Genomic DNA, 23,727 nt, shown 5'->3' with positions numbered 1-23,727 from the left:
AATGCGGTAGTTATTAGTAAATTTAAAAATAATAACATTTTTACAAGTCTGGTGACGTCAGCGCTTATCGAAGCTCTGCTCTCATTAAAACGACTCTTTTTCGCTAATTTCACGACTTTATTGTACTAATAGTATGACTATAATATTATGGCTACATATTTAATTTAATAACATATTTAAAAATATGTTAGTCGTTGGCATAAGTTATTTTAACACTTACTTCAGATAATTAAAATATAGCCAACCAAATTGATGGCTATGAAATAGTTTTTTTATAGGCACCTGAGAAAATGGCAAAATAAGTCAATTTTATAGTTTTTATTCATACTTTTAGATATGCAGAAACGCTTAAACATGTAGAGATATCCCATTATTAATTTCTAGTTAAGTTATTTTTGCAGAATTAGTGGTTGTTTGGGTTGTGATAGTTACTTCTATAATAGTTTTAGTTATATTTCCCATTTGTTTTGATATATATTGTGTTTAGTGTGTGCCACAAATCTTTTTTTGAATGTGTAAAACGTGTTTCTTGGTTGGTGTGGTTCGGCCAATGTTTGTTCCCAAAGAGTGCAAGGTGACTTGGAATTGATGCAGAATCTTTTTATCACTTTTTTTAACGGTCTCAACCCACATTTCCACAGATTTCCTTAGACGTTTAGAGTTACTAAGCCTCTAAAACTAAAGCGGTTTAGTTACTCATTTAAAGAGTAACTAAGCCTCTAAAACTAAAGAGGTTTAGTTACTCATTTAAAGAGTAACTAAGCCTCTAAAACTAAAGCGGTTTAGTTACTCATTTAAAGAGTAACTAAACCTCTTTTTTTGCAAGTTAACTGTCTAAATTGGTTGCTAAGTGTGCTGTTTTTAAGTTTATTTGAAAATTATATTTTTGTGTAAATTTGTTTGATTCCCCAAATACTTGACGTAAAACTGTTTTCACAATGGATTTAGCTCCACTTTAAAAATAAACCATTTTTAAAGAACTTGAGTTTCTTTGTTAACAAGCAAAGAAATGATTTTTTGTTCTTTTAGTGCAAAATTGTATACTGCTGCTGTGGATATAATCCCAGATGGACTGCACTGCCTCACCATGTTGGGTTATCCTGTCTGTTTTTGGTTGATGCTGCAGAAACGTTTCTTAGTGCTTTTCCTCAGACACACGGTTCCAGCCCAACATATGCTCTAGCAGAGCGAGATCAGCGGCACCACATGGGGCTGCCACATCCTTTATCAAACGAGCCACATCCAACCACAGGGGGCATTCACAACGATTATCATACGGCTCCCAACGTGTTTGACAAAAAGGGCACAAATGGGTCGCCATATTGCACCCGGCTTCAAAAAACTGCCAGGATGAAAACGGCTGCCAAAATGACTGAAAACAGAGCGGCAATAAAACCGGGAAATGAAACAAAAAAAAACAAAACAACATGATTCCTTTAACTACAGCAGGTTTAAAACATTTATGACTTATTATTATGACAATGACTCTGATAATATGAAATAAAATGATATATTAAATGTTTTATATCTTAGGTAAGACTCCTCTCAAATTTAAAAAATCCATGAAAAACCAGCAGTACCAACTGGAAACCAGACATGGCAGAAAACCCACAGCACCACTAAAACACAAATAAATTCAACCTTATGCAGTCATCATGTTAAAACTGTGAGTGGTAGCGCCTTCTAGTGATCACATAAGTATATTTTAATTTGTCTTCAGTGTTTTATGTAGAAAACATGTCAAAATAATAGTGGGAGTCAATTAAAGTTTAGTGGTTTAACAGAAAAGTGCAGCAATGGGAAACAAGCTGATGACAGAAGACAATAAAACCTTTATTTCATTTATAAACATTCAGCAATTAAACTATGGATTAAATCATCAAAACGTTTCCGTCTAATTTTACAGGATTAGACTTTAGCCTTAGCAAAACATTTGGTGGTAAAATAATAAAATCATAAATCAATAAAAAACATATTCAGAAAACCTGAACAGTGATTGTGTGAAAATCTATAAAAGGAGAAAATCTAGTGGTCTAAGAGCAGTTTAAATATTAAATATGGCTGAAAACACAATAAAACAAACCTAGTAAAGAATATTTAGACAAAATTTACAGCTTTATATTTCCATATTAAAGTAGTAAAACTAGTAAAAATATGTGCATAAAAAATAACATTAGTCTTGATACAAAAATTTTCATATTACAAAAAATACAATTTACTACATTTATTAAGCAAAATTAAAAACTAGATGACTGCTGTACAGTTAAAAAGGCAAATTATCCGAATGAAAATGAGTGTGAAGTTACTAATTAACTTCACAGTGGAGTTGAAAAATGTTAAAAAGCATCTTTAATTAACGTTTTTTAACATAAATATATGGCTAGGCCTTTCACAATAAATCAAATAATTGCATGATGAATTAAAACGAGCTCAATAATTTCCATTTGCATAATTTATCATATTTCTCCTTTTTTTGTCTCTGCCAAAATCTGGACAATAAAAGTCTTCAGTCTGGTGCTTTTGTTTCAACCAGCCATTTTTGAAAGGACAAATTTGCTTACAGAGATTTTATAATTCATTTTATTTGTTGTTTCTGTTGTTTTGTTTATTTATTTAAGATATTTAAAATGTCTTCCAGGTCCAGTGTTAAGTATTCATCAGAAATTAAAATGTATTGATCTTTGAGAATGTGTTGTTGCATTGTCATTATGCCATTACATTATATTATTTGAAAATGGTTTCAAAACAACAATATTATCGTTTATAGATAATAATAAAAAATGTTATTGTGACAATAGGGATAAAACTTTACATTTTGTCATAAAATCAGTTAATACTTAAAGATTAGGTAACTGAATCTACTGATTACTGAAATAATTTTCATCCCTACATACAGAGGTGTGCAGTAGCAGCATTTTGAAGGAACAGCAGAGAGCCGGGTTTTTTGTTTTCCCCAGTGGCGTTCTAACAATCTAACCAGTTCACCACCAGTAAAAATGAAAAGCAGGATATGGGACCAAGAGAGATGGATGTAAAGAAGAAGGGAGGGGCGCGAAGTACCGAGGGAATAGATGGAGAGGGAGGCTGCGATGGAGGAGGCTGATGTCATCGGTGCGGATGAGCCAATCAGAGAGCCGGGAGCGGAGCAACGGGGGGGTTTGGAGACGGAGCTCTGAAGGGTGTGTTTTATGATCCACTGCAGATTCAAAGCAAGAAGAAAAAAGAGTAGAGAAAGGGAACGAGCCAGGAGACAGAAGTGAAAAGATGCTGAGATAAAGGAGAAGCGGCGATGGAGACAGGAATGTGAAGAGGAGAAAACGAAGGGATAAAACAGAGGGATAAAAGACGGGAAGACGGGGAAACACCTGCAGAGGTAAAACAAAGGCTTCGCAGGCCGCTGCGTGTGTCTGGTTGTCAGTGTGTTTGTGTGTCAGGACGGATCTCAGCTGGAGGCTTAACCATCTCTTACGTAACACAGCCGCAGGTATGGAAAGCTGAAATGTCTCTGAGTTGGTTTGTGAAACCCTGAAACGAGTTCTGGACGCCTTAATCTGGACTGCAGAACCTAGAAGGTACATTGATTTAAATTTGACCCAAAGTGTGTGTGTCTGCTTTATGAAATCCCCATGTGGATGGAGGTAGGAGTGGCAGTCTGGCCTGGAGAAATGAAACCAGTCAGGGAGACGTTTGATTTTTCTCAGGTTCATTCACGTTTCTGCTTTGCTGTCACCTGTAGTCAGGATGTGGCTCAGAAACGGGACTGAATCAGCCTTCAGGGAGGAGTTCCTCCTTCTCCAGTCTGACATCGTCCCTCATCTGCAGGCGCTTGTTTTTATTAATATTGAATGAAATAATGCACTATAGCAGAATTTGTGATTAATTATTTATACTTGTGTAGCTTCCTAACTATTCCAGATTACCTTCTGTGAAGAATAATCTGTTTCTGATCTGGTTTGACTTTTCAATGGGACGAGAATTTCGTCAAATCAACACATTAGACATTCTGCTGTCAAAAGTTGTTTATTTATAAATTAAAATGATTTATCTTAGTTTCTCTTTTTCAGCTGTGAAATTACTGAGTTGCTCCTCAAACACACATCTGCCTTAATTCTGAGAAACTCTTGACCTTTTTTTTTTTTTGGCAGAGTTGGAGTTCATAAATTAAATTATTTCCTGCAACAGACCCTGGTTTTAAGTCCATTAGGTTTTAAAAGGGTTGAGGTCAGAGCTTTGGGATGCCGTTCCAGAAACTTGCTGCTTCTGTTTGGAAGTTTTTGGGAACATTGGAATATCATCCAGAAACAGAAACTAGCAGCTGCACTCAATCAGGATTACGAACCAGAGGTTAAAAGGTCGACGCCTCCTTCAGGCACAGAGACCATCAAACTCCTAGCAACACCAGCAACTAAGGATTTAGGATTAGATTAGAGAAAATAAAAATAAAAATAGGCATATAATCACTCCAGAAACCAGAAGAGTTCAGATGAATAATTAATGCTCCTGCCACAGCATCTTCCAGTTATTTGTTGGGTTTGTTTTTCCAACATGAACTGAAGGCAAAATGAATGCAGATAAACTCCTCATTCAGCTACCTGTTGTTGGTTTGTTGCCATACATTTATACAGGGTTGTTGTTGTTTTTTAAAGAGAAGACGAGGTTGAATCAGTGCAAACATGCATTATATCGATCTGGGCTCTGAGTATCTCCTGATTAGTGTCAATCAGAGACAGTCTGGGGGGAAAACTTGCTTCTGTAGCGCCAACCTGAAGGTAAAGGTCTACACAGTTCATGTCCAGCATGTGCGGAGTCTGCTGAGATGCTATAAACTTTCACAATGCGCTGAGTCAAACCTGCCAAACCCTCCTGGCCTGTGGGGGCGCTGCACCAAGAACCACTGAAGGAAAAAAACACAAAGACCTCTGAAGACACTGAGAGCAACTTCCTTCTTTACCAAATGGAAACAAAATGGAGGCGTCAGATTTTAGCTTTTGGAGGATTTCTCTTCAGTCTTTGGCTGAAGACCACGAGCCATTTCTCCCACTAGCGCTAGGCTAGCATGTTTGCTTTGGTTGTATTTACCCAGAATGCCCTGCGCTGTAGTCCACTTCTTGCTTTTGGAGCGGTCTCTGGTCTACTTGGCGTTCACATTCAAACGGAACCAGAGTTCACTTCAACCAAACCCAGACCGAGGTTTGTAGGACCAGAGTTAGCTTAGCGTTCACACCTCTCCAACCGAACCGGAATTTATAAACAAACGGACTGGAGTTGGATTAGACAGGCCTGGTGGGAATGCAGCCAAAATCTGATCTTCCTATTTCAGATAAAACATTTTAATAGAGAAATGAAGACTCTTTAATACCTGCTTTTAGGTTATTTAACTTTTAATCAGAATGCATATTCTAATTTATTGAATATGACTGAATGTTCATGTCACTGAGTTTCTGTTCTTATGTTTGAAGGTTTATTTTCAGTCTCTTTCTCGTCTCGCTGATTTCATTTTATTTTATCTCCCATTTAAATCTTGTCATTAGAGGAAGCCAAAATTAAAGTAATCCATATGTTTAAATACTCTGGTCTTAATCTGCGATACAATAAAATAAAATATTCTTTATTGTCTTCCAGATAACTTCTTTTTTTCCCCGGTCAATAATCCATTAGAGCGCTATTAAAGTCCTACACAATAAAAGCATAACCACTCAGCGAGATACATGCCAGAGTTTCAATTAGGAAGATAAAAAATAAAACAAGATGAACATCTCCTGCTGGATGCCAGTAGAAATATGAAGACGTCTTTTAAAGCTTCAGTTGAAGAAAATTTGAAAATGATCCAGTTTACTCCAACTGGATGATGTTTGACAGGTCTTCTGTTTGTTTCATAACTGACGCCGCTGAATGACCTCACTATTGCTGCCAAGGCGACTAATTAAATTACTGAGTGGAGCTTATTCCTAAAGAACAAAACTACGATAAACATGGAGCTGGTTTTTCTGTTTTTTCTGTGTAATCCCAAACACACTCTGGGTCGTTGAGCTTAAAGCAGCCGTCTTGGTTTCAGCAGATTTTTATTCCCTAATTATTTTTACTCATAATATGTTGGGATTTTCGCCCAGATCTGTTTATGATGTTTACAATTTTCAATAAAGTCTCAGACTAGATTCTATTACATGAATATTACAAGTAAAAATTTGATGTTTAATATGAATAATGTGTGATATATTTGCAAGAGACAATCAGATTTAATAATCTTGGACTTCTTCCTACTCCTTTTCATCTGGTTTTTAAAGTTTTTTATATATCATTATGATATATAAATATATTTGCATTCTTGTTTTGTTTTTTACTTGTTTAAATCTTAGTAATGATTTAATTGCAAAATGTCTAACCGTTCCATCATACACGTTCAGTTTCTCATTGAAAATCGTTGTTATAGTTAATTTATGGCTGTGCATTCAGTTGATAATTTTTTATTTTTAATTACCGTATTTTTCGGACTATAAGCTGCTACTTTCCCCCCACGCTTTGAACCATGCAGCTTGTAGCCCAGCGCAGCTTTTCTGTGGATTTTTCTTCAACCACCAGGGGGCTCTTCAGCAGGAAGTGAATCATTGGAAGTCAAAATTGGAAATCAAAGAAGAAATTGCTGCTTTTCATTTAGAACAAGTACATGCTAGCAGCAGATACGACGGAGAAATGTTTTCAAACTCATTCCCCTCATCATGGAAACACACAAAGAAATTTATATGATGCAGCTTTTAAGTTGAAGGCTGTAGATCTGGCAGAGGGTCCTTGTGGAAAACCTTGAGGGGCGGAGATACCAGCGGCTCATCGCCCGGTGCGGCTTGTACATGTTTTTAAGAAAACTTTGTAGGTACGGTTTATGGTGAGGTGCGCTCTATAGTCCGGAAAATACGGTACATTTCTCCTTTATGAGATGAACTTTATGTCCCAGAAAAACGTTCTGGTGATTCCTGAGCTCCACTTCTGTTTCCACCAATAACCACAAACTGAGAAATACCGGTTCTGTCTCAACTCAAACTCTCAACTGGATCTGAAATGTAAAAATCTTTCATAAATCGGTTCAAATGTTTTCATCAAAGCTACATAAAAATAAACTAAAGCTGCATCTAGACCTACAACGATTACAAATTTTACTGGACGATCCTGGATTTTGCTTTATTGCAAAAGTTATTGCAATAAACAATAATATTGTTGTTTTGAGACCATTTTCAAGTAATATAATGGTCACATATTCTTAGTAAGCTTTATATTATAATGAACCTTTAACACTGGAACTGGAAGACATTTTAAATGTCCAAAATAAATAAACAACATAAATGTAAATAAAATGAATTATAAAGTCTGTGTAAACAAAATTGTCTTTCAAAGAAAAGGCCAGTTGAGACCAAAGTACCAGACTGAAGAGTTTTATCATCCAGTTTTTGGTAGGAAAAAAATTACAAATCATTCAAATGGAAATTATTAGCTTGTTTTATTTTATTATGCCATTAATTGATTTATTGTTTATTTTGACCGCACTAATCTCTACATCTATATAACATCAACATAAAGCCAGACTAGCAGTTAAAAAACTCGAGCTCATTGAACTTCCTGCTGTTTGAACTTTTATTCTTGAACTAATTCGGTTCGGTTCAAACTTGCTGTTTTGTTGAGAGCCTGCACTCGTTTCCACCGGTTTGGGGAACCGAGGATGCATCGTCAACAGCAGGTGTGTACAGCTCGAAATCGCTCCCTCTTCATTCATTTCTAGTTCATCTTACGGCAAAAATCATTTTCCCTCCTCCAGCCAAGCGACTGGCAAAGTTTGTGCATGTGGAATATCAACCTCGTGCACAAAGAGGCTGGCGACGCAACATAAGAAACCGAAACTAAGAGTTCGCTCATAAATCAGCCTGACGTTTGGGAGATCGGTGATCGGCCGGTACTTCCATGTGAAGAAAAGGTCTGAAAATCAGCTGCTGCCCTATTTTGCTCCACATCCACCCACCAGGTCAGGTCTGCATGTTAACAGTTAATAATAGTCATTCCACTGTTGCAACTCAGCGACTTTATTGCTATATTAGGAATATGCAGCTGGGAAGATTTGTAAAAGATTTTCAAAACGTACATGTGTATTTGTGCATTAAAAGTGAACAAAATATTTACAATAAGCGACAATAAAAAGAGCTGTGCAGATATGAACAGAAATGTTTAAAATGCTTAAAAAGCTGTGCAGATGCCAGCAGGAGTGTAAACAGCTCCTAAGTCTGTTGGGAGAAGTGATGGTTATGAAGTCTAAGCTGCTGGGAGGAAGGATCTGTGTTAACGCTGCGTTGTGCATCCAGGATGCAGCAGTCCGTCACTGCAGGAGTTCTCCCTATTTAGTGATTGAACTGTTAAAATATGAAGTTGTGAGCGTTTTTAGATGCTATTCGCTGGCGGTTCTGGTCGCTAAACCCAGAAATACTTATTTAATGTGTTTGAATAATTTTTAAACTCTACTGGAAGCATTAACCTTCACCTCAGAAACAAGATTTTCTGATAGTTTTCTGACTTTCTGGTGTTTTTCTGTTTCTGCTTTCAGGTTCTGTTTTACATAAAGGAAAGAATTGCCTCTTGTCCTTTTACAAAGTGAGTCTTTAGTGTTTCAGAGGCAGACTGAAAGGTTTTTTATCAGAAATGAGGGTGAGATGGAGGTCTGCTTGACTAAATGAGATTAGCTAAATTAATCCTCCAGATTGCTTATCCATCATTCCTTTCTCTCATCCGTTGTTCTGCTTTCTCTTTTGCTGTTTTTTTCCTCTTGTGCCCATTAAGACGAGGTTGTTGTATTAATGAAATTAAGGCGTGTCCTGCTTAATTTTTCTTCCTTCAGTCTTCCCCTTCCTCTGAGGGCGTGGGCGTGTGTGTGTGTGTGTGTTGGTTGGTTTGTTGGAGTGAACATTAGCTCACATTAGGGACTGTTTTAAGCAGCTTATCTGAGTTTGAGACCTTAATCTGGTCAGAAGCAGCTAATCTAACTTTAGTGACTTAAACAGATTCGCTGAAGAGAAGCAGCAGAACAAAGAGAAACACTCATCCTGCGAGTAACAAATATGTGACCTCTGATTTTTTATTATTATCATGTGACCACAAAAACAGAGGCAGCTGTGTTGGTCAGCGCTCCGGCTAACTGTTTCATCAGTCACTCATCTGACAGCCAGCCAAATGTTGCACAATTATTTCCTGTGTTTTACACGAACATGTTGGAATGAGCAGCGTTAGGTTTTGGGAAAACGATGAGCTTGGTGATGTTTTTCACAGAGTCACAAAGAACTGCACATTCTGGACTGAAAGACATACATCTTTTGGACAATGTTGCAACACACCAGTTTCTCATCACTGTCTGTCAGTTTGTCTGTCTGTGACTTCATGGAGAGCTGCTGTTGATTCCTCTCCTCATGATCTGATACAAACTGAAGGCTGATGCTTCCAGCCATCAAAACCTTTAGATTCGAGTTGCTTCTGGGGAGGAGGAATAAACCTGAATCATTTCAGAGGTAAGGTTGGCAAATAGCAGCATGTTGTGTTTAAGTGAAGATTGTGTTGGCTGCTGAGGTTAAACAGAGCCGGCCCAAGGCATTAGCAAGCTAAGTAGCTGCTTAGCCAGCAGGAGCCTCACGTAAATGCTTCAATTTCAACCAGGACCTTAAATTTTTATGAAAGAGGATTCCATTAAATTAAATTTGACGGTTTCAGTAGAGACAAATGAAAAGATTTTTTGCTAGTTTATAATGTAAATTTAAAGCTGCAGTATACAACCTTTATAAAGAATATGCTTTTTACATATTTGTTCAAACTATCACCATGTTGTGGCAGTTTGTTATAAGACAGATAATCTATGAAAAAATCGATCTCCACGTCCTCCCTGAGGTGCTACTGAAGAAATGCACTAAAAACAACCAATCAGAGCCAGGAGGCGGGGCTTAGTGCTGTCAATCAATCTCATGCACTCACTGCTAAATGTACTAATGGCGAAGAAACTTACTGTCTCAGGGGAACCGTTTATCTGCCATCAGCTCCTCCTCAGAACTTCATCCCCCGTGAGTTCCCACTCTACTAATTGGTGCTGGCTAGTCTGAAGGAGCAAACAGCTGGTGGAACATCTGCAGAGTTCATTATAGGAGCTACTTCTCAGTGAAACGCTGAGAAATGATTTAAAAACATGTGAAAGGGTTAATGGAGCCATGTTGTGATGACTTCCTGAAGGCGGAGCTTCAGAAAGAGCACGAGCTTCTTAAAGAGACAGTGTTACTTTTATGGTGTTGAATTTTGAAGTCAAATTTCTTATATAACAAGTGAAGGTAACATAGTTACTGGATTATACTATAAAATGGCACTATGTGCCTGGATAACTCAACGCTGCCTCTTTAAGTTACGACACAAATACAGATTTACAAAATAACGTCTTGAATAACTTCACAGAGCGTCACTTTAAAAAAATTCCTGGCAATTCTTCAATTTTCTCTGACAGTCCAAACTTATTCAGATTGGTTGAGTAGTTTATAGAGAGTAAAATGAGGCTCATGGACAATAAAAATCATCAAGTAGATTATTTCACCTCATCCTGTTACTTAACTGTTTGTGATTGCGGTTATTTGTCTGCATGTTCCTGTTTCTACTCACTGTCAGGTTTAAAACTGGAACGTAAACTCCAGCTGTCTCTGTTTTACCCTAGAACAAAATAAACACCTTTAAGGCTTAGACAATAATTCTCCTAATTCTCATAATTAAAGCATTTGGTTTGTAGTTTTTGCTACAGATGGAAGGCGTGTAGATTTCCTTTCTATGATTGGACTGGATTTAAAAAGTCTGTGGCTCTAAGCGCTGTAGAGCGGAGAACAGGAAGGCTGGAGGAGTGTGTGTGTCAGACCGAAGCCTGGTCCCCACAAGGGGAAACGCTGTTTTTGGGTCAGGGGTCAGATTTAAGACTAAGGTGTTAATTGAGTTTTGGTTAGGGTTAGGTATGTAATGGTTAGGGTTAGGATAAAGATACGGGTTTAGGCTGTAGAAATGAATGGAAGTCAATGGAAAGTCCCCGCAAATATAGCTGCGCAAACATGTGTGTGTGTGTGTGTGTGTGTGTGTGTGTGTGTGTGTGTGTGTGTGTGTGTGTGTGTGTGTGTGTGTGTGTGTGTGTGTGTGTGTGTTTGGAGGTGAGTCAAGTGGATGCTGGGAGTGGTTCTGGAGATGAGGTGTGGTGAGACGGAGAGGGGGATGGGAGGACTGAGGGAGGGACGGGGGATGGGGACGGATACACGGCCGTGTGGCGCTGGAGGTTACCATGGCGATGGGGAGCGACAGAAAGTGATGGGAGGGACATCAACGCATATTTCACTGAGCAAATTTACGTCTTTCCCCTCCGACTCATTGACGAGCGCTAAAGCTTCACAGGAAATGAAGAAAAAGCTTTTCTAAATAAAAGAAGAAACCAAACCTCCCATCAGGGAAGACGGCAACTAGAGAGAGAGGTTGTATTTCATAAAGTTTTTAGTTTTCCTCATGTTGGACACAATAAGATGATTCCCAGGATAATTATGGAAAATTATTTGTTTCTGGAATCTGGCTGAACTCATTATTTCTTCTGCAAACTGAAACAAATCTGCAAATTATATTTGTTTTAAATCAACCAGAATCTGTAGAAAGTTGAAAATTATATTCTGTCTTTTGTTTTCTTTTTTGTGGGGAGCTTTTAATGTCTAAACAAAATAACAGTGAAAAATGGTGCACCGATTGCAGTTTTCTGGTCGGTTGCCGGTTACATATTTATAAAAATCCTGACCTGGAAATTTCTGGAAATTTTTTTTCCAGAAAATTTCTGAGACTAGTCTCTAAGTCTGAGTTTTTTGGCAGAATTTTGCTACTTTTTTTTCTTACAGTGGCCCAAATATGTCGTTGTAGAAACAGCAGATTGCAGTTCATGGGAAGATTATACTTTTACCTTAATTCTTAACTAATCAGGAGTAACTTTTGTATTTTTGACTAATCCGGAATAACGATGGGAGTGAAATCTTTGCTTGGCGTGTCTCTGTTTGCGCCCTGAGGGTTTGCCCCTCTCAGCTGGAACCTCTCGCCCCTCGGCTAAATCTAATGGACCCCAGCTGGAGTGGGAACCCACCCGGAGTGGGTCGCTGTTCAGACAGCAGCGTTCCTTCACTAATGACAGATTTATGCATTCCTCTGCAATTGCTTTGTTTGTCGTGTTGGGGACAGGACAGACACCCACGGGCAAGTGGCTTTATGTCTACGAGAAGTGTGTGTGTGTGTGTGTGTGGGCGGTAATGTGAGTGGGGTGGTAACCCAGAAGTGTTTAGACTGTGTTTCAGTGTAATGACTAATTTGAATGAGAAAAGAAACGTTCTGAGCGATGAAATGAGTGGATTCTAGATTTCAGTTTGTAAATGTCACAAAAACGCAACGTAAGAGAGATACTTGAAGAACGTTTTGAAAGGGAACATATGCAAAATCTACATTTTGCCTGTTTTTGTTCTTCCATTTGGGTTTCTACGGCTTACAGAAACAGCCAAGCACTTAAACAAACTACCCATCTGGTTCTTGGTAATAAATGAATGTTTTTTGGTGTCTTAAAGATGAGCCGTTTCAAAACCCTCTGAAATATAACATCACAAATCTGCAGGCGCTGTCCGTTACCTAGCGACCCCACCAAAACTCTGCCGTTACCTAGCAACCTAAACTGAACTCCAGCACGTTTGGTCAGCTAGTTTTACCACTGTATGCGCTGTACAATGGCTGCTGGAAAAGTGCTTTGTTGTTGACTTGCATTCCAGAAACCACTTGCTGCATTCTTGTTGGTTGTGCAGGAGGCTCCACTTCCGCTTTTCAGAGACAATTGGTTGTGTAATTGCGCATCTGTTTGCAGCCATTTTCACGTGCGAGTGTAAACGTTGAGTTAGGGGGCGTGGCCAGCAGTGGCTTAATTGGATTTAAAGTGACAGGAGGAACTAACAGCTCCGAATAGACAGAACTGAGCAGACTGAAATCTCATTATCTAAAAAAATGTAACAAACATGTTTGGTATTTACCATAGGACTAACCTAACCTGTTCAAGTTAGCGTTAATATTCATTGTTATACAAAATTTGTAATTTTTCACTTTTTGACTAACTTTTTGTTTTTGGCTTCTGCCTTTACCTTCCTATATTGTTTATTGGTTATTCTTTTCTTCTTCATCTTTAATTAGAAATATAGAGACCTTCACCAATAAATAATTCCTCTATTAAAACCATTTTCTCTTAAAGACACATTCAGGTCTAACAGAACACACATTATTAAGGCCAGATAGACCCTTTAAATAAACACCCTAAGAGTCGGAGAGGGTTGAAGTCAACCCACCAAGCAAACAGTGAGCCTTGCTTCAGCTTGTCTTAAAGACATTTTATTTAAGATTTAAACATTAAATTTATGAGCATCTCTGGTGATTTCTGAAAAGCTTTTTTGTTTTTGGGACTATATTGTGAAACTGTTTACCAGAAGAGGTTAGCATGTTTTCTGGCAGTAAAGAGTTTATCTGTTGGAGATGTTCTTGTTGATGAATGAACTCGTTTTATTTGCTGCTTTTGCAGACAGATTGAGCTGTTATCAGGCGCTCTACGATTAACCCATTTGCACACAGACTCACATAATGCACACCCCGTTGCACAGCAATTAGCATATCGAGGGCGGTGTGGGGGTTCCCCGTCTTACCCAAGGACACTTTGACGTCTGGCAGGTTGGAGATCAATTAGCTGAAACTCAGCCCCTCCACCCCTGATCCACAGCCAAGAAAACATCAAAAATACCCACATGCTGACACACCCCCACCGTTTTATTTATCAGGAGACATTTAAATGTGTTAATCTGTTCTCACATTTTCACAGAAATTCAGCTATACTTAATCAGAGAAAACTTTGAGCCAACTATGTGTTTTAAAGAGATACACGCAGTCTGAAGTTCACATAAATGGTTTATCTGCCACTTGGTGGCGGCCATATTAGATCTTGAAACGCCCACCCAGGATTCTTGGTGTTTTCCCAACAGAACGTATCAAAAGCTCATTTGGTGGATGGATTTTCCTTAATTAAAGTGGAAAATGTGGTGAAACCAGAAGATTTCTTCAGTTTTTTTGCTGGCAAACACCAATCAAATCTGCGGTTTCAGTTTGTACCCAACATTTTACCCAACGTTTCTCGTGTTTCTGTTTTTCACCAAATAGTGGAAAGGAAACATAATTTCTGCCTCTGGTGAAGGCTGGGATTAATAATCCAATCTGGTGACAGAGATTATGAGCAGAATAAACAGTCGGCTGCATGTTGGGTGACGTTTCCTCAAAGTAGGAAGTTCCTTGGTCGGATTTTATGCTGGGGGTTTGCATGTTCCCGTCATGCATGCGTGATTCAGGTTTTCCTACTGAAAGCCTCTAAATCGCCCCAGGTGCGACTGTGTGCAGGAGATAAGCCCACCAACGCTGCACACGACTGACGGCAAGACAAACATTAATGGATGGATGGTTATGGAGTTAGAAAAATTAATAAAACAGCAGAACCCAATATTGGTACATTCTATAGATAAATGTCTGGGTTCAAAGGTCGGAAACCTTTTCAGCCTTTGCAACAAAATAAAAATTTTCTAGAACCAGAAAACCTTCTTACCCCTAGTTTTATAAATATACACTATATAAAACATTTTTATTATTTATTTTTTAGATTTCAGGATAAACAAAAAGTTTAGACTTTTCCAGGGAAAGAGACCAGCTGGTGAAAAATTTTAGGAGAATTCCTCCATGGAGAACAACTAAAATCTAAAATGAGAAATGTTCAATCAATCAAGTTTCAATTAATCAAGATTATTTGTATATCACATTTCAGCAGCAAGGCAGTTCAAAGTGCTTTAAATCATAAAAACAAAAGTCACCAAAACATCATCAGTGACCAGTTTGAGAACAAACATTATATTTTATCAGGTGTCATCACCAAAAACATCGATTCACATCAAATATGTTGATCAATGTTGCATTTATTGTGGTTCAAAAGCCTCTATAAACAGCTGTGATTTAAAGGAACTCTGTGTTTCAGCTGGTTTTTAGTTTTCTGGAAGTTTGTTCCAGATTTATGGAGCACAGAAGCTGAATGCTGCTTCTCTGCTTGTTGGGCGTCATTTTTAACACAACAGCATCAAATTATTACCAGCAGCAGGACTTTGATTAAATGAGTCAGTTGTGTAGACAGAATCACACACACTGACAAACGTCGTCTGTTCTCATAATTTCTCATAACTTCTGGTGATGTTATGTATCTATTCTGCTAATATTCAGACTTTATTCTCGTAATTAAAAAAACAACAATTCTTAGTCTGGCTCTAATACCAACATTAGTTCCACAGATAAATGATCTAATGTAAGGACAGCATGGGGTCAAGGTGGCGTTTCGCTGCCGTTCTGAGGAAGACTCCAGAATATCTGCATGCTGATTTCAGCTTGTGAGGAAGAGGTTTCCATCTGCTTCCTCCGCCACCGCGCCCAACCAGAAGCAACCGGCGGCCACGCCCGTTAACGGCAGCGCTCCTCTTTCTGATCAGAGCTCTCCTCCGCTGCTGGGAAATCACTTGATTTGTTTGGACCGCTGCCCGAGGAAGTGCTAACTTCACTGGCTGGAAGAAACCTCAGTTCAACTGTTACAGTTTTTTACCTTTCAGGATTTTACAAGTTAATTTCTGCAACAACAGACCGTGTTCAGAGCTCAGCTCATTCTGTAAATCCAGTTAGTTCACCAATCAATCAATCAATCAATCAATCAATCAATCAATCAATCAATCAATTGAGTTTATATTTGTAGCACATTTCAGTAACATGGCAGTTCAAAGTGCTTTAAATCTTAAAAACAGTCACAACAACAACATGCAGCCAACAATTGATAATTAATATTACATTTTGATGAGTGACATCAGCAAAATCATCAATAAACATCCAATATCAACGTTTCATTTATTAATTATTAAAATAAACTCTAAACAGGTGAGTTTTTAGACTAGAATTAAAGGAACTCAGTAATTCATCAGTTTATTCCAGATTTATGGTGCATAGAAGCTGAAGTTAAATATGGAATAAACATCCAGAAAACTGCAAAACAGCCGAAACCATGAGTTCATTTAAATCAAGGCTAAAAACTCACCTGTTTAGATTAATAACTTTGATTAATAATGTCTGGAACATCGACCAACATATTGATGATGTCACTCGATAGATTGTAATGTTTGTTTTCAAACTGGTGACAAAATGATGTTTTTATTACTTTTTATTTTGTCTTTTTAAGATGTGAAGCACTTTGAACGACCGTGTTGCTGAAATGTGAAATAAAGTTGATTGATTAAACAAAATTAAAACTTCTGGCTACGAATCGCTTCTCATTCAGTCAGTTTTGGTTCCTCGTCATCAGGACTCACCAGGAAATAACCAACCACTTACATCTGCGTGTGTGTGTAGGGGTGTGTGTGGGTGTGTAGGGGTGTGTGTGTGTAGGGGTGTGTGTGTGTGTGTGTGTGTGTAGGGGTGTGTGTGTGTGACTCATGAATAATGAAATCAGTTGAATTTAGGCCACATGGACAGTCAAACGGGGGGAAGGTAGGGAAACCTCTTTGTTTTTTGTCTCGTATGTCTGATAATTACCCTCATCGTTCTTCCTTCTCACCTTCTCCTCGTCTCTCCGTCCACCTTTACTGATTTTTATTCCTGCAGAAGGGAATCTATCAGTGAGTTAATTTCTTGCTGGGTTGCACCTGCACCCCGTTCTGCCCCCTGGTCCCTGATTAGATTGCCCCCGCCGCCTCCTTTCGTGCCCTCGTCCTCCGTCCTCCGCTGGGAGTAGCGGCTGATTGGACCCATCTGCTCCGCCGTCTAAAGCCTCTCGGATCCAATGGAACGGGTCGGAAACACTCGATGGAGTAAAAACTGGAGCTGTTTAAGCATCATAGTGATCCGCTGCTTAGTTAGCCCAGTTAGCTCTAAGCTAGCATCAAGGTTTCTCCACAGTTAGCAGCTGCTACAACCTCCTAATGCAACCCCTTCAGAAAATATGAAGTATCCTCTAATGACTGGGCTGGGCATAAATTAGAGTCGTGAAGAAGATGGATGTGTGTTGGAGAGAGTGATGTGTGCTGGGCACAGGTTGCATAACAATTAGCCCCCGGGGGTCCACAGGCCAGCTGCCACCGCCTCCAACGTCATGTGTGTCTCAGAAGTCCTGAGCCAAAGAGCACTTACAGACTGATACGATACGACACGTCCAATAACGACCTCTGACCTTTCATCTTCATATTTCAGGACCTCCTGGTGTAAAACTAAAGCAGAAACACTCTGAACCTGAACGCTGCGGTTCACTTCCTGTGACATCACATCTCAATAAATCTGGGGAAGGCGGCCAATTTTTCACTAAATGTCCTAATCTAAAGCAAGATGGCCTCCGTAAAAATGACTGCGCTCCTTTTTTCCAAACATTTATACAAACTGGTACTTTTTGTATAAAGTTAAAAAAAATTATCTCATAACTTTGAATCTCATAACGACTTTGAAAGTTGTAATTATGACTTTTATTCTCAGAAGTTTGCCAATTATTCTTGCAGTTATGAATTTAAAACTCATAACTAGACTTCATGTTTTTCCTTTGTCTCTTTAGTTGTTGGTGATAAATGATACAACTTTAATTTTCCTGGAATTTACAGGAAACGTTTAGGGAGCAACTTGTGGGGTTCCTCAGAGCTTCCTACTCGGTCCACTTTCAATCCATGTTTCATTTTCTCCCTCTGATTATTAAAGCATCTCTGACTGCAACCGTCTGATGAAACTGCATCACATTTCTGAGTCACTGCATGATCCCGCTCCTTACAGGAACCCAGTGACCGGGTCGCTAAAATACGCTGGTTATTGGGTCAGAGTCTCCTCCAGTTGATCACAGAAAGACAGAAGTTGCTGTTCTTGGTCCCAAAACTGTTTAAAAGGTTAGAGGTCAGCTCTCTATGGAAGTCCAATTCTGCCATAGAAGAAAGAATTAGGAGGAAGCCGTAATTTCTGCTGTAAAAGTCACAATAATGAGTTTCTAAATGATCATTTTGAGAAACTGCTGCAAGCTTCCTTAGAGAAACCTGACTTTGTATGTTGTAACTGAGATTGAAAGTCAAAATTATGACTTTTATTCTTGTAATTAACACGTAAGTTATGACTTTTTGTTGGGCTTTTATTTTTTCTTTTATGGTAGAAATGGGCTTCCGTAGCTCTCACATCGAGTTGGGTGTAAAACTGAACAGTAAGATATCAGGCAGGTTTTATTAAACCAACATTTTGAATAATTCATAAGGTGTAAAGAGAAATTCCCGAAATAAAAGACAAGAATTAGAAATAAGCAGATTTGGTGGTGATGTAGTTTAAATAAAAGGACGAAATTTATGTTTCTTATCACCTCCTGACACGGGTCAGCGGCCAGAACAAAGCAGACAGAACCTCTCCATCTCTCCATCCTCCGTCCCTCCATCCCTCCATCTTCCATCCATCCGTCATTGGAAGCTAATTAGTGGTGAAGATGTTTCTGCTGCTCTGATCTGAGCTGGACGTTATCTTGATGACTTAACTGCTTTATCTTTTTAACACAAACCCCCCGGTCCTCTTCAGCCGTAATGTTTCCATCCATGATTTGAAGATAAAAGTCTCTTTAAATATTCAGATTTGTTGTTCTGCGTTAATTTTTCATGAGCTATGATTGTTAATTTGAATGTCTTGTTTGTCTTGTTAGATGAAATTAATGATGTTTCCTTTTTGTCTGTGTTTCCTGTCCCATGTGTCCTGGCCTCTTCCCCTCTCATCCTCCTTTGTTCTCTCGGTCAACCCCCTTCCTCCTCCTCCTCTTTCTCATCCTCCTCCTCCTCAGTTGGCTGCAGACGGAGGGATTGTGGAAAGCGGGAAGCAGCTTCAGTCACCAAAGCAAACCGGCGCAGACTGAATTAAGCACGTCTCCCTGGGGAGTGTGTGCCTAAACTGGGAGGGTGTGTGTTGTCCCGTGTTGATGAGTGTGTGGGTGTTTTCTGTCACCTTTGATGGGACATTAAGAGATGTGCGCGCCGCAGTGTCTGTGGATGGGCTGTAGGGGACGTTGTCCCCCTGTCCTCCCCCTCCTCCTCCTCCCTCTGTACTTCCTGTTTGCTCAGGGAGCCATCATCATCCCGGAGCATTGTGAGTACCGCACCGCCGCAAACATCTCTGGAAACAGAAAGCTGTTTCCTCCAAACAGTGTGTCCTTTCCCCAGGTTATAGGAACCCCGACCTTCAGTTGGTCCTTCTTTACCCCCAAATCCAAACATTTCCCCCCTAAAGGCACGACGCACCCGCCCCGCCCCGCCAGTGAGACACGCTGGGCTTTTTATGCAATAGACAAACACAAAGCAGAGCAGAATTGTGAGGTGGAAAGGAAAAATACATACATTTAAAAGTTAGAAATTCAAACGTTGTGTACTTATATTCAGCTCAACTTAGGTTTAATTTGACTTTGACTGGGCCAATCGGTTTGATTGGGGATGAAAACTTCAACATTTGTTCCACCTCCAGCTGCTGTGGTTCTTTTTCTCTCTGAGTCAAACCAACCAAACCCTTTGAGCAACCTGCTCCCCTCCTGGCCTGTGGGGGCGCTGCACCCAGAACCACTGAAGGAAACGACACAGAAACCTCTGAAGACACTGAGCGCAACTTCCTTCTTCCAAATGGAAACTAAATGGAGGCATCAGATTTTAGCGGTTGGAGGATTTCTCTTTAGTTTTTGGCTAAAGACCAGGTGCCGTTTCTGCTGCTAGCGCTAGGCTAACACGTTTGTTTTGGTTGCATTTACCCAGAATGCCCTGAGCTGTAGTTTTGCAGCGGTCTCTGGTCCACTTGCTCAAAGAGTTTGGTTTGTTTGAAAACGTTACGAATGTTGCAACTTTGGTCCCAAATCGAACCGAGTCTACTGGACTATGACAGGTGAAAACATCCTGATTTATTTCTGTCTGTTTAGGATTTAATCAGCTACAAGAATTTAATCAAATTTTACAAACTGGGGGCATCTACTGTCACCTTTGGTTGCATTGGATTGTATTTAGTAGCAGCAGAGTGAGTCTTATTTCCAGATTCTGTTTGTGAAAACGTTTCCTTCCACTTCACAACATAAAGTTCAGCTGCAACGAGACAAACTGCAGAAAATGCTAAAGTTGCAGTGAAAACTTTTATTGCTCCCATTTTTGCAGCACTTGTTGTTTTTCTGAGTTTATCGCTCAGTTTGCAGTTTGTACTTAATAAACAGGAAATTTCAGCCGTTGATGTTGATCTGACTCCAACACACATTATGGGTTGGCAGCAGATCAGGTTGAAGCTCAGATGATTCCAGTTCCAACTGTCAGTCTGGTGTTTGTTTTTATGGCTGAAAAGGTCAAAGGTTAACGCTGCAGGTCAGAATCAGAACCGTATTAAACATGTCTGTTTCCTCTCTTTCTTCTTCTATGCTTCCGTGTGGACAAACAGATAATTTACAGCTCTGTAAGTGGTTTTTATTGTTTTTACCGCTGACAGGAATAAAAATATCTGTTATTTCTAAATGTCATGGATATAAAGCTTTACATTATAACTTTCATTTAGGCAGACGATATAATTTTCATAATTTTTGGTTGGTGTCTGCAAATGAATTTCCATTGAAGGAATGAAAAACTGGAAGTTTGACTGTAACAGTTGAGTTTAATTCAAACCCAACGTTACAGTAAGACCTGTGTTGTGAGAAGACGTTCATGTCTGAAGCTCCTTCCTGCAAGCAAACAGCTCACACTGCAGTTTCTGTGTGGAAACGTCTGAAGCACAATGTTCCATTCATAAAGTCTTCTCATGCAAAAATGATGAGACATAGATTAGTTTTCCGGCTAAAGCCAAGACCAAGAGAAACAGATTTAATCCCACATTAAAGGACTTTAATCTGGAAATGTTTCTGAGTTCTTGGGAATGTCGGGTCTCACCTGGATTTTCCTGGATTAATGCTGCACTCAGGAATCAGGAGGATAACGGAAATTTAAGATAAATTAATCATGTTAAAGGTTTCATAAAACACACACCGCTTCTTAAAGAGTTTCCAGTTTAGCACACTGTAAAACATTTCAGCCGGTTTAGTTGTGTTACTAACTTTTACTCTTTAAGTCAAATAAATCTGGAGCCAGATTTATTAGTTACAGTAGTAAGTTGTGTTAACTTTTCATTAATTTTGTTATATCTCCAGGATTTGAGTAAACAAGGATTTTTAAGTTCAAATCTGAATAATTCAACGTTCTGATCTGGGATGGATGATCAATATCAAATTTATTTATAAATCAGATTTAAAACAGTTAAAACTGCACTACATGCTGTACAGACATCAGTAATTACACCACTTATAATAAAATGAAAACAAGCATAAATAAAATTACAAATACTTAAATGCCTTCTTAGTCTCCCTGCATCATTAGTTAGTTAATTTTTCTATCTATTTTAATTATTTAAATTTTTGTTTACTTATTTTTTGTCTGTTTAGGCTGCTGTCAGATTTCATTTATTGTTTACGATTTATTTTGTACTCTGGCTGATATTGTATGTTATTGTCTCTGTCACGTCAGCTTTGCAAAAAAAAAGGTCAATAAATATAAAATTTAAAAATAAAAATGGTCTTTAGAAGAACCTTAAAATCGTCTAAACTTTTTATCAGTATAAAAACCCAGAGTCTGGATTGTGGAGTGTTTAATGACTTTTGATTATTTGATCTCGTTGAAGATATTTAAATAAGTTTGAGCCATTTAAGCTTTTTAAAACCAGTTGAGTCGGATGCTGGGAACCAGCAGCGTTGATATTTGCTCTGGTTTTGGGATGTTCCTCTGTGATTTGTGCTTTCCTTGTGTTCTCAGTGCAAACGCCTCCCAAACTGACGGTGGTTCCCAGATCGGTGACGGCGTTTTCCCGAGAAGACGTCGTTCTGACCTGCAGCGCCACCGGCAGCCCGACCCCGCTGTGAGTGCGCCGCCTCTCCCACAAACGCTCACGTCCTGTTTGCTGTTCATTTCCTCCCTCTGACATTCAGGTCGCCATGGAAACAAATATACGCTTAACAAAATCAGAGGAAAACATTTTCCATCTCACGCCGTCTTGTCTGACAACACTTCCTCTCATTTGGTTTTCTTCAGGACTTAATGTCATAAGAAAACGCTAAAAATAAACGACATCTGGAAAAGTTGCAGGCGACTCAAGCGGCGGCGTGGCCGACGCTCCGGGACGAGATTCTCGATTATTTTACCAAACATTTATCATAAAAACTGTTCTACCTGGAAAGCTTTTCTCAGAAATAAAAACTGAAATTTGATGAACTATTTTCATCGAAGTGAGCAGATACTTAATTTGCTTTTAAAGTTTCTCTGAAGGCGAAACTCAGACGGTGGAAACGTGTTAAACCAACTCAGCTGCACATCAACTGGAAATCAGAAAAACTGTTTCTGGTCTCAGCGACACGACGAACTGGTACCAGCAGCACAGCAGCGGATGGTTTCTCAAAAAATAAAAAATACTTTTAGAACAACTGCAGGAAAAATCTCAGAAGTCAAAATAGATTTAAAAAGCTAACGGAGAGTAAATCATAATCGATCATAATCGATCTAATTGATTACTATTCGGATGAAAATTGGCCCTCTGCAGAATTTTCATTTAACCAATTTAGCCTTTTTTATACAATATTAGAAATACATTTCAATGTGCAAACAAATAATTTATTCATTTTTTGAATAAGAAAATAAACATTTTATTGCCTGAAATGCAATAAGAGCGTTAAGGATGTGAAAAGTTCAGCTGTTTCTGCTTGACTTGACATCAGCGCAGTAAAGGGCCGATCTGAGGATTATTTTTAATATGATCTGATTAATAATTGATAGTAAAAGGAGCTTAATAAGATATTTTTTACAGATGTGGATCTGGGTAAAACAGATTTACAGACTAAAATTTATTTTGAAATCTTAAATTTAAACTGTTTATATTATTTGTAAAGTTTTGTCTCAATTGCTGCTCTGATGATACTCCAATTATCGATTAGCTAATGATTACTTCAATAATCGATCGATTGGATTATGCTTCCAGGCGCATCAGCCAGACTGCAAACTGTTTTTTAAGTTTTGATAACTGATCTGACACAAACGCCACTGAATGAGTCGGGTCATCTCGAGTGCTCCCCGTCGCCGCGGTAACCGTTTCTCATCCTGTACTCTGTGTTACTTTTGACTTTCTCTCTCCTCTGCATGTAGGATCCGCTGGGTGAAGGATGGGGTCCAGTTCGGCCCAGAGAAGAGCGGTTCTGGAAAGATTAACGCCTCAGAAGATGAAGAAACGATGGAGCTGGAGTCTTACGCTGGCGTCTACCAATGCTTCGCCTCCAACGACCTGGGCACCGCCATGACACAGACCGTAGAGGTCATAGTGGAGCGTGAGTCTCACAGCAGAGATCAGGAAACCCGTTCTGGTTCTGGTTGATCTGGACCGACCACCTGACCCGGCTATGCTGTCAGGCTCTGTTCAATGGGAAACGTCTGCTGTTGCTCTGGCAACCGTTTCCTAGGAGCAGATTTATTGCTCAGGCATGAGGTTGCAGTTTTAGTGGTGGGAGGTCCATGTTTAACTCTCTGTGGCGCA

General features: G+C 39.1%; 1 protein-coding gene across 4 annotated transcripts in view; it reads left to right on the top strand.

Moving 5' to 3' along the window:
- Nucleotides 1–3,152: 3,152 nt before the first annotated feature.
- The window catches only part of LOC102218752 (neural cell adhesion molecule L1.1-like), a 48,929-nt gene continuing 28,354 nt past the window's right edge, over nucleotides 3,153–23,727 (top strand). For 2 of the 4 annotated variants that reach the window (XM_023336581.1, XM_023336567.1), the window contains exons 1-5: nucleotides 3,153–3,373; nucleotides 18,947–19,248; nucleotides 20,566–20,580; nucleotides 21,963–22,065; nucleotides 23,343–23,521. In XM_023336581.1, the coding sequence (XP_023192349.1) occupies nucleotides 19,128–19,248; nucleotides 20,566–20,580; nucleotides 21,963–22,065; nucleotides 23,343–23,521 (418 nt within the window). In that variant the 5' untranslated portion in view covers nucleotides 3,153–3,373; nucleotides 18,947–19,127. Of the gene's footprint in view, nucleotides 3,374–9,434; nucleotides 9,537–18,946; nucleotides 19,249–20,565; nucleotides 20,581–21,962; nucleotides 22,066–23,342; nucleotides 23,522–23,727 lie in introns of those variants that run through there. The other 2 variants (XM_023336576.1, XM_023336584.1) reach the window with 2 other exon arrangements.

This window comes from Xiphophorus maculatus, chromosome 1 (genome assembly GCF_002775205.1).
Source record: "Xiphophorus maculatus strain JP 163 A chromosome 1, X_maculatus-5.0-male, whole genome shotgun sequence".
Taxonomy (NCBI): Eukaryota; Metazoa; Chordata; class Actinopteri; order Cyprinodontiformes; family Poeciliidae; genus Xiphophorus; species Xiphophorus maculatus.
This window is presented reverse-complemented; position numbering and strand designations above follow the sequence as displayed.